The sequence below is a fragment of the Molothrus ater genome, chromosome 17 (genome assembly GCF_012460135.2).
Source record: "Molothrus ater isolate BHLD 08-10-18 breed brown headed cowbird chromosome 17, BPBGC_Mater_1.1, whole genome shotgun sequence".
Classification (NCBI taxonomy): Eukaryota; Metazoa; Chordata; class Aves; order Passeriformes; family Icteridae; genus Molothrus; species Molothrus ater.
Window position 1 is genome coordinate 9,000,353 of NC_050494.2, and position 19,422 is coordinate 9,019,774.

General features: G+C 48.6%; 1 protein-coding gene across 3 annotated transcripts in view; it reads left to right on the plus strand.

Annotated features, from left to right (window-relative positions):
- MYT1 (myelin transcription factor 1) overlaps positions 1-19,422 on the plus strand; it is a 64,937-nt gene that overhangs the window by 27,862 nt on the left and 17,653 nt on the right. For all 3 annotated transcript variants that reach the window (XM_036395755.1, XM_036395757.1, XM_036395756.1), the window contains exons 3-14: positions 1,443-1,497; positions 3,357-3,387; positions 6,554-6,616; positions 7,295-7,542; positions 8,342-9,214; positions 9,848-9,982; positions 11,335-11,425; positions 11,887-12,000; positions 13,458-13,672; positions 16,200-16,405; positions 17,409-17,678; positions 18,409-18,563. In XM_036395755.1, the coding sequence (XP_036251648.1) occupies positions 1,443-1,497; positions 3,357-3,387; positions 6,554-6,616; positions 7,295-7,542; positions 8,342-9,214; positions 9,848-9,982; positions 11,335-11,425; positions 11,887-12,000; positions 13,458-13,672; positions 16,200-16,405; positions 17,409-17,678; positions 18,409-18,563 (2,456 nt within the window). The remainder of the gene's footprint in view (positions 1-1,442; positions 1,498-3,356; positions 3,388-6,553; positions 6,617-7,294; positions 7,543-8,341; positions 9,215-9,847; positions 9,983-11,334; positions 11,426-11,886; positions 12,001-13,457; positions 13,673-16,199; positions 16,406-17,408; positions 17,679-18,408; positions 18,564-19,422) is intronic.

Here is a 19,422-nt window from a genome sequence, read left to right on the forward strand (position 1 = left end):
GGGAAAACTTCATCCCTCCTCTGAGGGGTTTTCAGCTGTGATGCCCCAAGGCCTGGAGACCTTGGTCCCTTCTCCCTGCCTGCCCCAACAGCCTCCTTCCCTCTTTGCTGCTCCCAAACCACAGGGAAAGCACCAAGAAGTGTCTCCTTTGAGAGTGAGGAGCCCCTGGGAACTGTGAGCAGCATTCACCAAGGTGTTTTTAGGGTGCATGTGGGGATTCAGCAGCACACACCCTACCTGCACCATCCCCACTGCCAGTGGAGCAGCAGATGCTCTGTGTGCGTGTCCCTTCCTGCCCCTGGACCAGAGAGAGCAGAGGAGGTGTCCCTGCTCTGTCAGGGGTGCTGGAGCCACAGAAACTCCTCATTTAGGAATAATACAGGAGCTGGCTTGTTCCTTCTCTAACTGGGCCTGTAGAGGATATTCCAAAGAGAGTTGGTTTTTATTATGTCAAATCCCACTTGCAAATGGTTCTTTCACCTCCTTTTCTCTCTCCTTGCAATCTCTGGAGGAAGTGTCTCACATGGTAACTCTGCAGTAAAACCCAAATTGTCTTCCCAACCTAGGAGGCTCTGACCCCCTGCCCTGCTCCCACCCCAACCTTGCCATTCCCCCTTGGCATTCACTGCCAAACACTCCTCTCTGCAGAGAGAGCATCTGTGTCAAGGGTGAGACACAAAACAGCTCTTTGACCGCTTCAGCAGCTCCTCTGACAGCATTAATGAAATCCCATTTATATCATTCCAGCCATGCCAGGGAGGTCCCTGCTTTCCTGCTCCCACCTCCAGGCACTGCCTGGTTTCAAAGGTGCTGCACCCCAGAGGTGGCTGCACTTCAGACTTGTGCTACCTTGTGGCATGTGGTGATGTTTAATTAATATCCAGAACTTTGAAGTCCCCGATGTTACTTATTCATGCCCGTGTTCCCTGCAGACCTCGTGTTTGATGTCCATGTTGTGAGTTATTTAGATGCAGTCATCTTTGTGGCAAATTTAAGCAGAGAGGAGAGGTTGTTCTTTAGGGCACTTGTGAAAAATTGCCCTTTTTCAGGCAGGAGATCAGCTCAGACACATATTCAGAGATTTCTGATTCTGTGTTGGCATTCCACCCAGGTGCTCACAGCAGATCTGTGCTGCAAATCCAGAGAAATCAGCTCTGCCTTTAACAAGGGCTATCTCATGCACAGCCAGCACATCTGGGTGTTTGTTCCTCTGTGCTACACAACAGACAAAGTCCTTCCTGTGTCCCAGGATGTAGAAATTAATTTAAAATTGCTAATCTGGGCACTGTGGGTTGAACAACATCATCAAGGTAAGAAGCCTCCATCTCAAAAACGGGAAAGCTTTCCCAGCCACCCACAAAGCCACAATCACATACGAGCTCGTCCTTTAATGCTGATTTTCTGGTTATCTTTCAGTAATGATATTTTTCTCTCTGTTGCAGATGAGTTTAGAAAATGATGATAAGAGAGCACGCACGCGATCCAAGTCTGTCCGAGGTGAGTGGGAGCCCTGGGCTGTGCAGAGCTCATCTCCCTGAACTTCCCTTGCTCCAAACAGGCTTTGGTTTTTCAAATCCAGGCTAAACTCTTTAAGTTATGCTCACTACCCCTGCTCTAACCCCACTGAATTTTGCCTAAAAAAACCTGCAAATGTCCCGACCACAAAACTTTATAGGCCCTGATGATATTTAACCCTCATCCACTGCACTCAGCTGACGGAAAATAACAAGCAAATAAGGGGAAAAGCCTCCATGCCTGCTTTGCTGTAGGGGATGGCAATCACTGGAGCTTCAGATCAGCTCCCAGGGCTTTCATCAGGCTCATTCTGCCAGCGGCTTTGAAGTCACACATCTGAGAGTGCCTGGCAGAAGTAGCTCATGCTGCAGAAGCAAATGGGCCATGCCCCGGCAGGGATGGGAGGACAAACAACTGGTTAATTGAGATTGATTGGGATTTATTTCTGGATTAAAAAAAGAAAAGAACTGAAATTCTGTGCATGTTTTCTCTCTGGGAGAAGGAAAGAGGCTCTGGCAGAGCCCAGGGTGTCACCTCAGGTAGTCCCATAGCCGTGGGTGATGGTTGTGATGGTGACAGACCAGCCTCTCTATTTTTTGGTTCATTTTTGTGGCTATAGATGTGACAAGTGACAAAGGTGGCTGGAAGTGAGGAACCAACAAGGTTGGAAAGGTGTGATGGCTGCAGGGACTGCAGCTTTATCCTACAGCTGGGCTGGGCCACCTTCCTTTTGTCCTCACCTTCCTTCCTCCTTGCTCTTTACAGCATCTGCACCTTTTAAAAACAAAACCAAACCCAGATGTTGCCAGCTGCGTTGAGCTGAGCTTGAATATTTGGATTTCATTGCTTTGTTGCACATACACAAAGGTGCTCGTTCAGGTTGCAAATGAGACTGCCCTGATTCTATTTATTTTCTCACACCCTGCCTTTTCCACACTTGAATCTGGGTTTCTCGATGTGAAAAGGTAATTTATTGCCTGCACCCTGGGACTCGTCACTGCCTCCAGTTTGTTGAAGCTTGTGAGTCATCCCACTGGGAGCTGGATCCCAGGAAACCCAATTAGCTCAAACAAATTGAGCAAACGTGTTATGGTTTTTAGCCTGGGCAAATTTAGACTTGTGCTGAGGGATTTTTTTTTTTTTCCTCTTGATTATTTGGATTCCTGGCTGGATGTAAGGTTTCAGCTGCGATGTGAAGTTGCTGTGTGTTCTTGTTATGAGCAGTGAGAAGCTCTCTTATTGACAAGTGGGGAATAATCCCTAAAAATCCTACAAATTCTTGTTTACCCTATACCCCAAGTAACAAATCCCCACCATATGTCTGAGCATTGGCAGGGACTCCTGCCTCAGTCTGATGGGACAGGGAGAGGAGAAAGATACTGGTGATGTGGCCATTGCAGGAAAACAGTTGTGAAGTGTGAAAGAAGAAATTGATGAGCAGCTTTAAAGGGCAAAAAAGAGAGATGAAGGCATTAGAAAACTCAGTCTTTATTTAGAAGTGTTTGAGTTACATGCATGCATGTTAGAACAGTTCCATTGACTTCAAAGTCATCACGGATTCAAAGAACAGAGGCAATCCCTGATGCTGCCAGTGTGCACTCACCTGCCTGAAAATCAGCACAGGCGTGAGGATTTACAAGGCAGGATTATAATTTGCTACAGGCTGGCATGAACAAAGGACAACAGGACACATTGGCCCTTTCTTTCCCAAGTGGGATGTCCAGGGACGAAACAGGAACCCAGCTGCTGGCAGGAGAGCTTCAGTCTCGGGGGGTCGGGCACCTCTGGTTTGTTTCTGACCTTGTGTTTGTTTCCATTGCTGCATCCTGCCCCTTGCCCAGTGCCCACGGAGCTCATCGGCCAGGAGGTGAGGTAAGGACCCTGCTCCTCCTTGGCCATGGGAGGGATGGAGGGGGGCACACGGTGGGACTGGCTTGAGAGAAGCCCCTCAGCTGGGAAACCTGGGTGAGGGCAGAAAACCCATGGGATTAATGGGCTCTTCTATTGGTGGCTGGGGTCTTCTGTTGGTGGTTGTGTCCAAGTCCTCAGGGAAAACGCATCAGGGGAATCACAAGAGTTAAAGAAATAAACTGCACCTCTGGATGAATGTCATTAGACTGGAGACCCTCCAGCCATCCTCTGTCCCACCCCAGATTTAAACCCCAGTCAAACCTAATGCCCACAGTTTGTGTTTCAGGATCATTGGGGACAGCATCCTGCTAACCAGAGGGGTTTTTTCTACATATTTGTCACATCACTTCTGGTGCTGGATGCTCCTCCAGCCCCCCTGTCCTTTGCTCGGTCACTGAGCTCCTGTTGTCACTCATTTAGCAGTGCTGGGATGCCAGCAGCAGCAGCCAAAAGAGCAGGAGCAGAGCCTGTGCAGCCTCCCGAGCTTCTCATTAGATCTAACAGCCTCCCCCACCTGCAAGCTCCCCCTAAACCTTGCACAGGGGCTTTGCCAGAGGTAGGAGCCTTTAACCCGGACAGGGGCTGCCTCTCCTTGCAGCCTCTCGAGTGTGTCAAAGAGTAATTGCACCTAAACCGACCCAATTTGAGAGCATTTTGCTCCTCCACTCTCGGATTACTCTGGAGAGCCGGGAGGAGCCAGCACTGGGCATGCCCCTTCTCCAACTTTTATTGCTGAACACTTGAGTGGAGGTGGTAATTGGAGCAGGTGACATATCTAAGGGGCAGGACAGAGTGCTCCACAAAGCCATCTCTGCAGCTGTCACCTAATTGCCTGAATAACTGGACGATTAATCGACTAATTGGAAGCAGGGCATCGTCTGCATAACAATAAGAAGCCCTTTTGTCAAGCAGATGAAGGCAGCGGAGAGGGGGGAGCCGTTCGGTGTGGTGGCTCTTGAGGGATGGAGAGCAGCTTTAATAGACCTCGAATCCCGTTTCCCCTTTCGGGACTCGGTGCCAAAATACACGAAAACTCCCTAAAGGAGAGTGGGGAGGGAAAGCCTTGCCCAGAGCATGTAGAGCATCACCTTTGTGCTGGTGCTTTTTAAAGGCATTAAATCAACAAAGTGAAGGCAGAAACATCCCAAATCGACACCTGCTTCAGCAAACCTCGATGCTGAACCACTCGTGTCTTTCCTACGTACTTTTAATTGCAGGCTTCATTAGACTACATTAAAAATGGGGTGATGGGTAATCTGCTTTAATTGATACAGGAAAACTTATAAAAGCCTATAACATCTTCATCAGAGCTGCTCCTGTTTGCCATTGAATGAGGCCTTTTTTAGGCAAGTCGCTGGTGACATAAGCACTGCTCTGTCTTTTGGTGTGCAGTCACTGCTAGTGTGGCTGGGGCTGCTTGGGACAGAGCAGCCTCAGTCAGGCCTGAGGACAATTAAAATTAAATAGACGTTTAGATCATAAGCAGCAAAGAGGGAAGCTCCCTCTCCCAGTTGCACATGTCAGGGGCATGAGATCTGGGCCTCTATGACCTCCAGTGTCCTGCTGGAGAAGGGACACTGTGCTGCCAGGCCAGACCCCAGGTGTGGTGGGGCTGGGACTGTGTGTGGATGCCAGAAGAGCTGGGAGCCATCCCACAGGAGATGGCACTGGAGGATGTGCAGCAGCACGGGTTCAAGCCAGGTCACAAGCAAAGGGGACAGCAGGAAGGGGGGATTTATCTGGGGGAGCCGTGAGGGGCAGCTTCCACCTCCCCAGAGCACTGTGTCCCCTTAGGGGATGTGGTGCCACTGATTGCCCTCTCAGCATTTGCTTTGCTAACCTAAAGCCAGTCAGTCTCCCTGAAGGAAGGATTCCTACTCTCCTGACAGCTCAGCAGCACTGTCCTGCCCCGGTTTTGGGTTGAATTGCGGTTTTTGAACACAAAGATCTGTCTTGTATTCTAGGGAGCTGAACCATTAATAACCTGCCAGTGCTCCCAGAGCTGCTGCACCCATTAGTGCAGCCAGACCCTCTGTGTCCTCAGCTTCCTGCAAGGGCTGAGCTCTGCTGAGAGCAAAACTCTGAGTCCCTAAAGCCTGACTTGGCACTTGGTACTATTTAATGTTGTCCCATGTCTTTTACTCTGAGAATAACAGGCTGGCCAGATCCCCTCTGGGCTGGTGATGCCTTCTCCCTTTGCACTGTCAAGAGATTTCATTAGCTCTTCCAGCTTCCCAGGCTGAGGGTGATACAGTGCTAAATGAGGTTATTAATCCTACACGACTCCAGAATTCCTCAGACATCAGGCAAGTCACTTGGGCATCCTATAATCAATGCCATAATCTGGTTTTGCCAGAAAATGTTTGCTTTAATGCTCCTTATCTGGAGCCCTTACAGCTCCTGAAGCTGGGACTAATTACCCCTGCAGGGGAGGCTTGTGGTCCCGTGTGAGGGATGCTCAAGTGAAGGCAGCAGTGGCTGTGAGCGGGCTCAGAGCTCCCTGCAAGCCTTTAACTCATCCTCTTCTGCAGAGCAGCAAGAAAAAATTGCAGGGATTTGGGAGATCTCATCACCTAAATCCCATCCATTCCCCCAAAAGTGAGGTTTTGAGGATTTTAGTCCTGGGGATCTCCGTCCAACATGTCTGGCTAAAACCTCCTTGATAAAGTCCCAGTCTGCTCTTCCCCAAAGCACACACATTTCTTACTGTAAGTGGCCCCAGTTCCCTGACAAGCCACCAGATAAGGGAAAATCCCATGTTTTCCTCCTGAGAAAAAGAAAACTGGAGAGTAGCAGCAGGGAGGCAGAGTGCAGTAGCTGTCTGCCTTTAAAAGCTTGCTCTCACACATGCAAATCTTTAATTAAACACACTCATAAAACTATAGCAAACTGTTCATCTAATTAAATGGGGTGAGTAATTTCATTAATTTTTAGCAAACTGCAAGGCTGCTCTCCTGCCCTCCTCCCTTGGAATTCAAAGGGACAAACGGAACCATTGGAAGGAAATTACCTTCCTGCTTGCAGTAAGCTTGTTCCTTGGCCACAGGACCTGTTTAACTGACTGTAGGTGATACAATCCTCATTAATTCTCTTGCTGTTCCTGATGGTGGTTTGTTTCCCTCCCCAGCTGTCCAACCCCAGGCTGTAATGGCTCAGGACACATCCGTGGGAAGTATGCGAGACACAGAAGGTGAGGTGGGCTTGGAGGTAGAGGGGATAGAAAAATGTGAGCAACAGAGCCAAAGACAGGTGTTCACTGAGAAAGGCTGGTTCACAGCAGCAATCTAATTTGTCTGCCCCAAATCTTCTTGTTTCTGGCTCTCCATCAGTCCCCAAGGGATCCTGGGGGGATCTGCTTCTCCAGACTCATAGCAGCCTTCCTTTAGACCCCAAACTTGGCCAGAAGTGCCTGACTCAGCTGTCTGGGGGTGGTGGGAGCTGCTGATGGGCAGAGATTTTGGTCTGCTTTTATGGCTGGGGAAGGCAAATGAGAGCACATTGGCTGCCTTGGAGGTCATGCAAGCCTTAACTGAGGGTTTTCATCACTCCATGAATCATGCAATTGGAGCAGTTGGGGCTGGTTCTGCACCCTGTGCCTGGTTGCATCACCAACATTAGTCCTGAGATGCCACATCCCAGTATTCGTGTGCTGTTTCTGGAAAAAAAGTTGATGTAGTTTCACAGTCAAGGTCTAAGAGTACATGTGGCCACAGAGGTTAAACCAGCTAAAAATCTGGGGTGCTGGATGATTTTTTTGGTAGTATTTGTGTAATTGTCCCACTTATGTTTGCCTAACCAGTTGGGATGAGGTAGCCAGGCCTCTCTCACTCAGCAATGCCTCCTCTCTGCTCCTTGATCCCATCTGCAGTTTACAAAGCTGCCCTCTAGCCAAGAAGAGGAAACTTCAGGATGCTGAGGCCGAACATCTGGTGTCCAAGAGGAAATCCCACCCGCTCAAACTGGCCTTGGATGAAGGCTACAACGTCGACAGCGACGGCAGCGAGGAGGCCGAGGCCAAGGAGGAGTCTGGCTCTGATGAGTCAGAGGGGATGCTGGAGGAGGATGAGGCAGAGGCCATGGAGCAGGAGGAGACACACAGCCCCGAGGCAGCAGAAGGTGCTTCATCATTACTGAGGGCAGAGCTGTGTTCTGCAGGTGAAGAAAGGGCAGGAAGGGTTGACAGCCAGGAGTTATAGCTCCTCTGGATTATCTACAGGATGGGTGCCCCAGTTACTGGGGGGGGCGTTGTTGGGTAGAGGCACAATGGCAGTGCTTGGGTTAAGATGAGAAGGCACAGTGCCTCCAGTGTCTTAAAAATGAGAGCTTTTTCCTTCAGGGATGCTCCCTAGGGAAGGACCCATGGAAAACACAGAGGAGCTTGCTGTATGATGAGGAAACCAGCCAGGGTCCCACACAGCTGCCATGAGGGGCTCAGCAGGATCCTCCTCCCTGTACAGATCTGGCCACTATCCAAGAGCAGAGGAATGGCAGGAAAAGGACATGGATTTTCAGCTGGGGTCCTGACACTGCCTTGCTCACTGGTTTGGAGCCCTGGCCTGGGTAGCATAGGCAGCAGGGATGGCAGTGGGCAGATGGTGCATCTGAGCCCCATGTGGAAATCCTCTTTCCCCCTGCCATCCCCAAATTCAATAAATTAGGATGCTCCTGAGGTGGAGCTTCCAGGCTCTGGTTTCAATTAAGTTTAAGCAAAACAAAGTTGTATTTTATGAGTTTATATAATTACTTTCTTTGCCTCCTTTTTTATTCCCTCTTCTTTTCTCTTCCCTCTCCTTTTCTCTTTTACTCCTTTCTCCTTTTCCTCCTTTTCTCATTTCCTCGCTTTTTTCTTTTTGTTCTTTTCCATCTTTTCTTTCTTTTCCCCTTCTTCTTTCTATTCCTTCTTTCCACCCTCCAGAGAGAAGCCCAGCAAAATCAACCCACTACGGACAAAACACAGCAACAAGTACATCTGGGCCCAGCAAGGCCAACTATAGCAGCTACCAAGAAATAATCGCCAACTCTCTCCTAAACTTAGGCCAAATAGCAGAGGAAACCCTCGCCATCGAAGGGCAGCTGCCCGAAGCGGAGCTGCAGGGCTCCAAGCCAGCATCCAACGTCGTGCATTTGGTCCATGAGGATGCAGGAGAGGAGCTGGTAGAGGAGGAGTGCGACAAGGAGATCATCATCCAGACAGAGGACGCAGAGGAGGTCATCGAGGTCACCAGCGAGCGCAGCAGCGAGTTGTGTCCGGAGCCCCGGGACGACACGAACGGAGAGGAGTCCTGCAAACTGGAAAAGGCTGAAGCAGAAGAAGAGGACGAGGAGGATGATGATGAGGAGGATGACGAGGAGGAGGAAGAGGAGGAAGAGGATGATGAGGAGGAGGAGGAAGAGGAAGAAGAGGAGGAGGAAGAGGAGGAGGAGATGGCTCCTGAAGTGATCTGCGAGGAAGCTCCTCACACTTCTCAGGACCCCCAGAAAAGCCACTGTGAAGGGCAGTTCAGCCCTAAGCCCGAGTACTCGGTCATCGTGGAGGTGCGCTCGGACGATGACAAGGACGACGACGCCCGCTCCCAGAAATCAGCCGTGACGGATGAGTCGGAGATGTACGACATGATGACCAGGGGCAACCTGGGGCTGCTGGAACAAGCCATTGCCCTGAAAGCCGAGCAGGTGAAAATCGTGCGGGAGCCCAGCCGGCTGCCAGGAGAGCACGTGAAGCACTTCCAGGTGGAGGACAAACAGAACAAACCGCTGGACAGCATCCGGAAAAGCTACTACGGCAAAGGTATGGGACAAACCTTTGTCTATCTCCCTCCTTCCCATCCCTCGTGGAAGATCTGAACTTGTCTGCTCAGCATGGACCATTAGGCTCATGTGGGGAGAGTTCACAGCCCACAGGGGGAGTTCAACCACAAATCCTCAATGCCCAAAGGGATGGGGACATCCTTGAGTTCATCAGTGAATACATAAAATGATGGTGTCCTCTACACTGTCAAAACAGTTCCTCCCTCTGAGTAGAGGAATCGCTTGGCTAAATTGTCAGTTAACCTTGAAAATTTCAGCCTGAGCAGAAGGCTGGTTTAAAATCCAAGTGGTTTTTAAAGTAGTGGTAGGAGTCTGACCACAGAAACATGAGGGCAGGGACTTCAGCATCCCCTAGCTCTGAGCCAGGCTGCCTGCTCAGTCACTGTGAGTGTCTCCATGCTCTGAAGTGTGTCAGTTCCTAAAATCACTTTGCTGATTTCAATTTTTGAAACTTCCAGTGTTACACTTCCAACTCCAGGGAAAAAACCTCCAAACCCAAAGGTTTCCCCCTGCTTGACTGTAAAGGTGGTGAGAAGCATTCTCAGCACTTTCCACTTCTTCCCCTCCAAATCCACTAACCTGCTTCCCTCTGCCCTTTCCCCACAATCCTTAGATCCTTCAAGACCCGAGAAGAGAGAAATCAAATGTCCAACTCCTGGCTGTGATGGGACTGGACACGTCACGGGACTTTACCCGCACCATCGCAGCCTCTCCGGCTGCCCGCACAAAGACAGGATCCCCCCCGAGAGTGAGTACATGGTGGCATACCAAGGGCTGCTTCCATTAGTCTGGAGCCTAATCTTCTTGGGGGAATTTCTCAAATGATATGAATTTTATGACATCAAGTCTGATGTTTTTCCTTGGAGTATAACAAGAGGTTTTGGCATGGGGTGGTGCTTTTCCAAGTTGATCCTGGATGCTGTTATCCACCAAAGTGTTATCGCTAATCACAGGAAACATGATGGGGATTTACTTGGAAGTCCTGTCCTTCTTAAAGGATTTTTAGCACCATCCTGTGGAGAATGAGATCCCTTCTCTGAAAATCAAAGAGGGGCTTTAAAAACGCCTGCCCACCTCCAAAGGTGTGTTAAGCAGTGCCCTCCTTTACACTGAAAGTCACATATTTTTCCCTACTTCGGACATCATGTTGGGAAAAAAGGGATATTATTCTACCTTGCCGTGCAAATATGTTGCCATGCAGGAAAGAAGAGGAGTGATGAGTGATTCAGGATGTGCAGGATTGCTGAGTCTCCTGTGCCCTAATCTCTCCAGAATTCTCTAAGGGCTATACCAAGATTCACCTATTCTACAGAAAATATTTATCATCCTCATAACAGATTTTTGTATATACATATGCACAGAGAGAGAGACTGTATTTCCACCTCTCTACCAGCATCCTAAATAGCTTTCCCTGTATAGATACATAAAAATCAATGTTGTATGTTTATGATAATGGCATAATAGACCAAAAGAAAGAGGAACCCTTCCTTATGAGTAATTTCAAAGGTTGCAGACCTGACATAAACACAGAACTGGAAGAAACAAGGAGAAAGGACAGTTATCTTCACAGTCTGGAATGCAAGCAAAAATATTAATAAATAACTAACACGAGCTGTGGGCTTTACAAAAGCTTGCAGATCAAATTATTTTCTTTACTTTTAAGGTCAGCGCTGCAGGAAGCAATAATCCTGAAGATTAAAAATTAAAAAAAAAAAAAATCAAACAAAGACTAGTCCTAAGGATAAAAGCAGAGCTACAACTTCAATCACTTAAAACTACCTGAAACTGGAGACCTGGTTCCAAAACTGGGGTGGGGAGGAGGGGCTGGATGGGGGAAACTGGATTGCAATCAGAAAATGGGGAGAAAGCCCAGGCTGTGTGCAGAGATGCTAACCTAGTGGTGACCTGGGCTCTGCTGCCTTGCAAATCTTTTACTTTTCCTCTGCAAATTCTAATTACAGCACTTCACATTCCCTGATTTCTAGGAAACCAGCATACAAGGCTTGATGATTTTCTCTTTTTTTTTTTTTTTCCTCTCTGATTTTTATTAAGTTGTTTTTCTTTCCCTTCCCTTCTCCCCTTCCCCTTCTTGCTCCCAAGTCCTGGCGATGCACGAGAACGTGTTGAAATGCCCCACGCCCGGGTGCACAGGACAGGGTCACGTCAACAGCAACCGCAACACGCACAGGAGGTACCTGGCTTTGGCTTCTTCTGTCACAGCCATGGCGTGACAGGGTGGGGGAATGGCTTCAAAATGACAGGGGACAGGGTTAGATTGGAAGAAATTCTTCCCTGTGACAGTGGTGAGGCCCTGGCACAGGTTGCTCCTTCCCTGGAAATGTTCAAGGCTGGGTGGGATGGGGCTTGGAGCAACCTGGGATAGTGGAAGGTGTCTCTGCCCATGGCAGGGGGGTTGCAATGAATTGAGCTTTAAGGTCCTTTCCATCCCAAACCATTCTATATCATTCCTTGATTCTGTGAATTTGTCTTGTTTATTGAACTTGTTCAGTGTGGAGGAAGCAAACACTTTTCTCACAGGCCTAGTGTAGATCTGGGTCCATGAAATGAAGGTTTTTGTGCTCATTCTTCATGCTTGGTTTCCTTCTCTGTTTTTCTTCTCCTTAAAAAAAAAAACCCAACCAACTATGACAGTTTATCTGGGTGCCCCATTGCTGCTGCTGAGAAATTAGCCAAATCACATGAAAAGCAACAAACCCAGTCTGGTGATCCTGCGAAGACCAGCTCCAATTCTGACCGGATCCTCAGGTAAGGGGGACAGAAGGCTCAGCTCCATGTCCCCACCCTGCCCCAGCCCTCCCTGCCCTGCCACGCTCCCAGGAACAGCAGCCACGGCTCCAGCTGTATTTTGATACTGCTGAGTCCTGTTATTATGATCATAGGTCTCGCCAAGGTGGGGAGATGTTTAATTGATGTTCCCAGGGAGAGCATTGAGGACAATGAATTGCTTCTGTAGCATCAATTAATGCTGAGGCTACAGGCCAAAGGGTTTTAGCAGTGCAGCAGAAGGCACTTGTGCCGATTGCTCCGCAGCACAAACTGCCAGCCAGGGCTGGTTATTATATCAGCATTATAAGAAGGGTGGGCTTGGGGAGGGGGGAGGTGGAGGAGGAGGAGGAGGAGGAGATTTAGGCTACACACAAATCACTCCATGGCAGTTGTGCATTCAAGTCCACCTGCTTTTGTTCCTTAGCCTGCAGGTTTCAGAGGAGAGGAACTTGCCGCTCGTTTCCAAACCAGTCACATTAATTTTGATACTTTGCCCATCTCTCTCTTCCCAAGAGAAAGGGCTGTCTCCCATTAAGGATGTCCCTGATAGATGCTGGCTTCCGTGGCTGATGTGATTCACGAGGCTACAGATGGATTGGAATATGGTTGGTTATTTTGCAACGAGAGCAGGATAAAAACCGCGGTGCGAGCCCTGAGCAGCCCTCCCACAAAGGCAACGAGCTCTGATTCATTTATATATTTGCTCCCCAGGACTGCTGGGCACCCTGGTGCTCCAGCTCTCACTACTTTGGAAAGGCCATTTAGAGCGATTACTTATTTATTTGCAGCAGAGCCCGCGCAGAGCGCTCTGAGCACATCACGAGGACGGTCCATGCTCCGAGGAGCTCCCGCTCCGAGGACTCTCTGGTGGAAAGAGGTCATGGGAAGGAGAATAACAATAGGCCATTTATATACGATTTATATGCAAGACAAATTGATTCATGATAGGCAGCCCCGTAGCAGCGGTTCTCTAGGAGGGGCTGAGGCAGGGCAGAGGCCCTGGTGCCTCTGCAGTGAACCTGCAGCAGGGAGCCGAGCTGAACTGGGGCTCCTCATGCCTTTTTGTGCCACCCTGTGTCACGGGTCCCATGAGGGAGTTATTGCCCAAGTTTGCTCTCTTCTGGAAAATGCTGCCACATCATGACAGCCTGCAAGAACATCGTGCTGGATGAGGTTGACGACTTGATGTTTTGCTCAAAAAGACGGTAAAAAAAAATGACGGTAGAAAAGGATAGAAAAAAGAAAACTGGAGTCTGAGAGATCCAAATCAGATGCAGCCTTGCTGAGGAGAGCAAAAGGGCTGTCACTGCCTCCTTGTCCCCAGGAAGCCTTTAGGAAGAAGGTGCAGCTGTGTCCCCATTGTGTCTGGTCCCCTCTCAACAGTCACCTTGTCAAGGAAAAAAAGAAATAATTGCTGTTTGTTGTTTCATCCTCAGGCCTATGTGCTTTGTGAAGCAACTGGAGATCCCTCAGTATGGAAGCTACAGGCCCAACATGGTCCCAGCAACCCCCCGGGCCAACTTGGCCAAGGAGCTGGAGAAGTACTCCAAGGTCACCTTCGATTATGCAAGTTTTGATGCTCAGGTTTTTGGCAAACGCATGCTTGCCCCAAAGATTCAGACTAGCGAAACCTCACCTAAAGCCTTTAAATGTAAGTTGGGAGCAGGGATGGACTCGGTTTTTGCATTTTCTGCCTTTCTCAGCATGTTGTGAGGCTCTTGGGATTGTGGTTTGGGGTGATGGGAGACTCTTGGAGCTGAACTGCTGGACCCTCCTGGGATGGGGAGGGTGAGGTAGGTCCCAAGGTGGGCACCTTTGATGGTGAGGGGAGTCCATGGCTGGCTGGGAAAGCTTTGTTTGGAAGAGAGTCTCTTTGGCTTTGGCTTGGGGAAGAACTGCGGTGGGAACATTAATCTGAGTGATGTCTCGAGGTAGGATAAGTTACACAGTTGTCCTCAGTTGGTCCCCATTGCTTTGCAGCTCATATCTATTGATCTGGCTTTCCTCATCTAGCTAAATGGATTACAGTTTTCTTCTCTTCCATCTTATATATGACCCGCTCCCCCCATTTTTCTTTCCTGCCACGCTCTGCTCTCCAGCTCTACCTATCGATCACCCACCTCTATCTTCCAGCTCTTTCCTATTGTAGCCACCCACCTCTGCTCTGCTCTGAGGACTTTGCACTGGTTATAACTCTGGGTGAAAATGAAATGGCTGAATAACCCCTGAGGGGCTGGGCTGACAAAGGCAAGAGGGACACTGCATGGGGACACAGCCCTTGCAAATGTGTTATTTGACACGAACTGTGCACCTCAAGACATTCTTTTGAGGGGCAAAAGAAAACATTTAGGACCCCATTTTGTAGAAGTCAGTGGCCTCAAGAGGGCTTTCTGTCTGGCTAATCCCACTTCCACAATCCTGTTTAATCCTGATGCAGCTGCTCTCTAAAAAGTGCTCGTACTTGAAAGCATCCCGGTTGTTGCACTACAATGGGAGCGCTCTTTATTACAGTACTAAATCTGTACAGGATCAGACAATGAAATTGGATGGAGGCCAGAGAGCACAACTGCCACTGTCATCCTGGGTTAGGGCTGATGGAAAAGTAATTTGTTTCCCAGTACAAGTGATTCTCTCGCTGAATAGATTGTGTTATTTGCAATATTAGCAAAGAATTTTCAGGGTAATTGTACTGACAAAAATAATTCCAGCAGACCCACTAGGATAATCCTTTCTATTTTTTCTCATCACTTATTTCACTAATTTGCTGATTGCAAGTCTATTAGTGCTAGAAATACTTATGAAATGGAAAAGCATCACTGAGCCTACGGTGTGAAATTGAAATTGGCATCTCCCGATCCTGGATATTGTCAGGTTGGATTGGCAAATACTCGCACCCCGCCTCGAAGACGTGGATTAACCCAGACAGGAAAACAAGCAGCCAGACACAAGAATAACCATGTGGGCAAGCCTCCAATGAGTTAATCAAAGCGACAGGATGAATATGATTGCCAATCATAACAGGGAAATCTGCTCCTTTCACTGAGAACTTATTTTAAAGAGATCTTCATCCAGAGGGATTTATATTACCCTGCATGTGTGTGTGTAACTCCCATTAATGTCAATATGCATTATATACGCACACAACGAGGAAGAAAGCAGGGCTGGGGAAGATTACTATTTTATAGTGTCTTATATTACGAGTTTGTAATGGGAATAATGAAATCACTTTGCTCCGTGGCTGCATCAACTGAGGTTGGCTTTGTTTTGCCATGATCAGGCCAAAGCTTGTGAGTCTTCCCTGAGTGAGCCTCTCACTAAAGTGGGGATGGTTTCCCCCAGAAAGAGCATGGTGGAATGAATTAAGAATTTGAAGATTTTGATAATTGATTCAGAATACAATCCTGTGACTTGTCTAAATCAGATGATCTCCTGCTTGCGCCCACTGAAACTACTGAGGGCCTCTAAATGGGATCAGCTTCAAGTTTTATTAATAGGGAATTATCAGTTGTTATTATTAGGGAAAGTTTTATTGTGTGCCCACCACGAGAAATATTTTCATTTCACAGATCGTGAAGAAAAATTGCATCTCCAGGCTGGTTTGCTGCTGCTGTGACACACAGGAGCAGAGCAACAGCATGGCTATGTGCAGCTGTGCAATAAATCCTGTTACTCTGGCATATTTAAATGATATGTCAGCTGTCAGAAAATCCATATTTCACCAGTGTCATCCTTGGAAGCTCATATTTTATGACCATGCATTTTCCATTAATGTGATTTTATAAAATTAAAGTTTTCAAACACAGTACTAGAAATCTCCCTGTAAGGCAGCCCTGCAGATAAGTTATGGACAGAGAGAGAACAATAAAAAATGAGTCAGAAAGCTTCTCTAAGCTTTCTCCTTTAACTGCTTCCACTGAGGAGCAGCTCTAATGAAGAAAAGCACTTGTGTTTTGGGTATTTATGGCAGAGTCAGTTAATGAATTAACCTTTCACAGCGAGCACAAGCTGCAGCCAGCAGTGCTCCTGTTGCACGTCCCAGGCAACAAACCAGCCCCTGGATTGGGAATAACCCCAGGAACTGTGCATACATTAACCATGTCACACTGACTTAACCTTCCCCTGCTGCTCATGCCGCTTCTACATTAGCCTTGTGTTGTTCCTTCTCTTTTTTATTCCAGCCAAACCTTTTCCAAAGGCCTCTTCCCCCAGCCACAGCCCCTCCAGCAGTTACGTGAAGAGCACTTCATCTTCCTCCACAGGCTTCGACTACTCCCACGACGCTGAGGCTGCGCACATGGCGGCCACCGCCATCCTCAACCTCTCCACCCGCTGCTGGGAGATGCCCGAGAATCTCAGCACCAAGCAGCAAGAGGCCCCTGGCAAGGTGGGTGAATGTGGCCAGGAGCCACTGCCCAGGGGCCAAACTTGGAATTCAGGATAGGAGAGACGCCTTGGTTTACCCTTCCTTTCATTTTGTTTTTTTAAATATAGAGGCAATGCAGGCATTCATCCAAAATCACCCTTTTGGCTCCCCAGTTTGGGTTTGGGGAAGGGAATCTGGCTTTTTGAGTGATGTGCAGATGCCTTGTGGTCAAATTTCCCATGTGAGATGAGCATCAATTCCAAGTCTTGGGCTGAGACTGGATATTAGGAAATATTTATGACTTATGATGGTCAAGCACTGGAACTGTCTGTCCAGGGCAGTGGTGGGGTCACCATCCCTGGAGGGATTTAAAGGACATGTGGATGTGGCACTTGGGGACATGGTTTAGTGGTGAGCTTGGCAGTGCTGGGTGAATGTTTGGACTTGATGGTCTCAGAGGGCTTTTCCAACCCAAACAATTCTGTAATTCCATTATTCTCAGAGCTGGTTTCAGTCGTTCTCTGATCTGTATCTGATGCCATTTGAAGTTCCCCAGTTGGGTCCAGTCTGATCTCCAGCTGTTTTACAGAGGAACACAGGTTTTCCCAAAGTCCCACAGAGCACTCCCAACCTTGGGCAAATGTTTTGGATGCCATGAGGCATCCTAAGTGGCACTAGATGCCTGCGTTCAATCAACTGAGTCAAAACGCCAAGGCTTGGTTGGATGGGACTTGGAGCAACCTGGGATAGAGGAAGGTGTTCCTGTTCATGGCAGGGAGGTTGGAATGAGTTCAGCTTTAAGGTCCTTTCCACCCAAACCATTCTAGTAGAGGGGTGCCTTTGCATGACATGTTCCGAAATATTTAGGAAAGAGCAACCCTTTTTATTCAGTTCCTCCTACCTGACCCTGGAGAGGATGGGACATGAATACCTGCCCACTGCACTGCAAGAGACAAACAGGGGCAAGATCCCCATGGGGACCTTCTGGTAGCTGCTAACATTGGCTGTGTTTCCAACCTTCCAGTCCATGGACATTGAGGTGGATGAAAATGGGACTCTGGACTTGAGTATGAACAAGCACCGCAAGCGGGAGAGCACCTTCCCCAGCAGCAGCAGCTGCAGCAGTAGTCCCAGCATGAAGTCCCCAGACGTGTCCCAGCGCCAAAACAGCACCAGTGCCACGAGCAGCACCATGACCTCCCCCCAGTCCAGCCAGACCTCCCGCCAGGACGAATGGGATGGGCCCATTGACTACACTAAACCAAACCGCCAGCGGGAAGAGGAGCCAGAGGAGGTGAGTGGTGCCTCTTGATGCTGGAATAACAGCTCAGGGGACATTGAATGCCTTGTCTGCCTGCACAGTTGTCCTGTTTTGCCCAGAACCCCCAGAATGTCAGAACCCCCATTGAGACAAGGAAAGAAATGTTCCTGGCTTTGTCAGTGCTATAAGATATCAACCAGGCAGGAAGCAGCTGCTTTTAGATCTGTTGGGATGCCCTTGCAAAGGAAGAACCCACCATTTTACTTGTCCTAGGTCTGCAGTGTTTTCTTCATTGTAAATCCTGTCAGCTCCCTTGCAGCAGTGCTGCTCCTGGTGATGTTTTCCAGGATGATTTATATCTGTCATTAGCAGTTACAGCCCTGCATGGCACTGACATTAATCCTGCAGGTGGGGAATCCAGCCATGACCCCCAGCTGGGGTGGGGGCTCTGGCTCTGAGAGCATCACCTGCTTCTCTGCCCACGGGGAGGCTGCTGAGGAAGAGGTGAGGGGATTGCACTGATCTTCATTCCTTCAAGACCTTGGGAATGCCACGTGCAAATCTCTTTACAGACGTGGTTTACACAATTCTGCTAAAACCCAGGAAATTACAGGTTGTTGGATCTCTGGGCTGGGTGCTGTGAGATGCTTACAGGGGGCTCAGGAGTGCTTGCACTAACCCTTAGCTTTGATGAACTTGGGATTCTTTCCCACCACAGCTCAGCAGCAATGTCCACACCACAACTCTGCCCCTTTCCTTGCAGTCAGAGCCTGCTGCTCACTCTTTTGCCTCCTCGGAAGCTGATGAGCAAGAAGTGTCAGAGGAGAACTTTGAAGAGAGAAAATACCCAGGTGAAGTTACTTTAACCAACTTCAAGCTGAAATTCCTCTCCAAGGACATAAAGAAAGAGCTGCTCACGTAAGTCCTGCCTCCTTGTCTCTTCCTCCAAAATCTATTAATATGTACTTAGCCAGGATGGTTGGAAACAAAATTAGAAAATACATTATAGAAATAAGAACTGTAGCTCCCTTTCCTACTGTGATTGATCTTACTCATCCTCCTACAACTGCTGATCAATGAGGAAAAATATGTTCCTACATTACTTTGCAGTGATGAAGAGAACCTGAGAGCTCCGTGCTCTGGATTCATGGACAGGGCTGTGGGAAACTCCTTTCAGGGCCAGTTTTTCCTGGTATTTTCCTGCAAGAGTGTTTCTGGCACGGTGATGGCACCTACCCAATGTCCTAATCTCTGTTTTGGGACCCTGGCTGATGTTGTGGAGCCAAGAGCACCCAAGGGAACTCACCACCTTCTTGAAGAGGGTGTTGAACACAAGATGTCTCATTGAGAAGACAGAATTTGTTGGCTTAGAGCAATGGGTCCCAGCACTGTGAAACTGCAGGAACACAAAAATGTGACCTGAGGCTGCAGCAAGTTTTCTGTTGTGTTGCATTTTGCACTGGAGAGAGACCTTGACCCAGCTCACATCTGTCTGTCCATCGTGTGGGTGGAAGCACAGACCCAGACCTGCCCTATTGGATGGAGTATGGCTCTGCATCCACACCAATTCCCACAGGAATGGTTAATGTTTGAGGGTTTGAGCCAAACGTGGCAGCTTGGACCTGGCTCTGGTCTAAGAGCACGTCAGGATCAGCCCAGAGGCTGTGATGGGGAGATTTCCCCTCCCAGGCATCCCAGCTGTTCCTGGCTTCTTTCCTGTGCATCTGACCCTCCCACACATCTCACAGGGAGTTGGTGGGCACTGTTTTGCTGATCT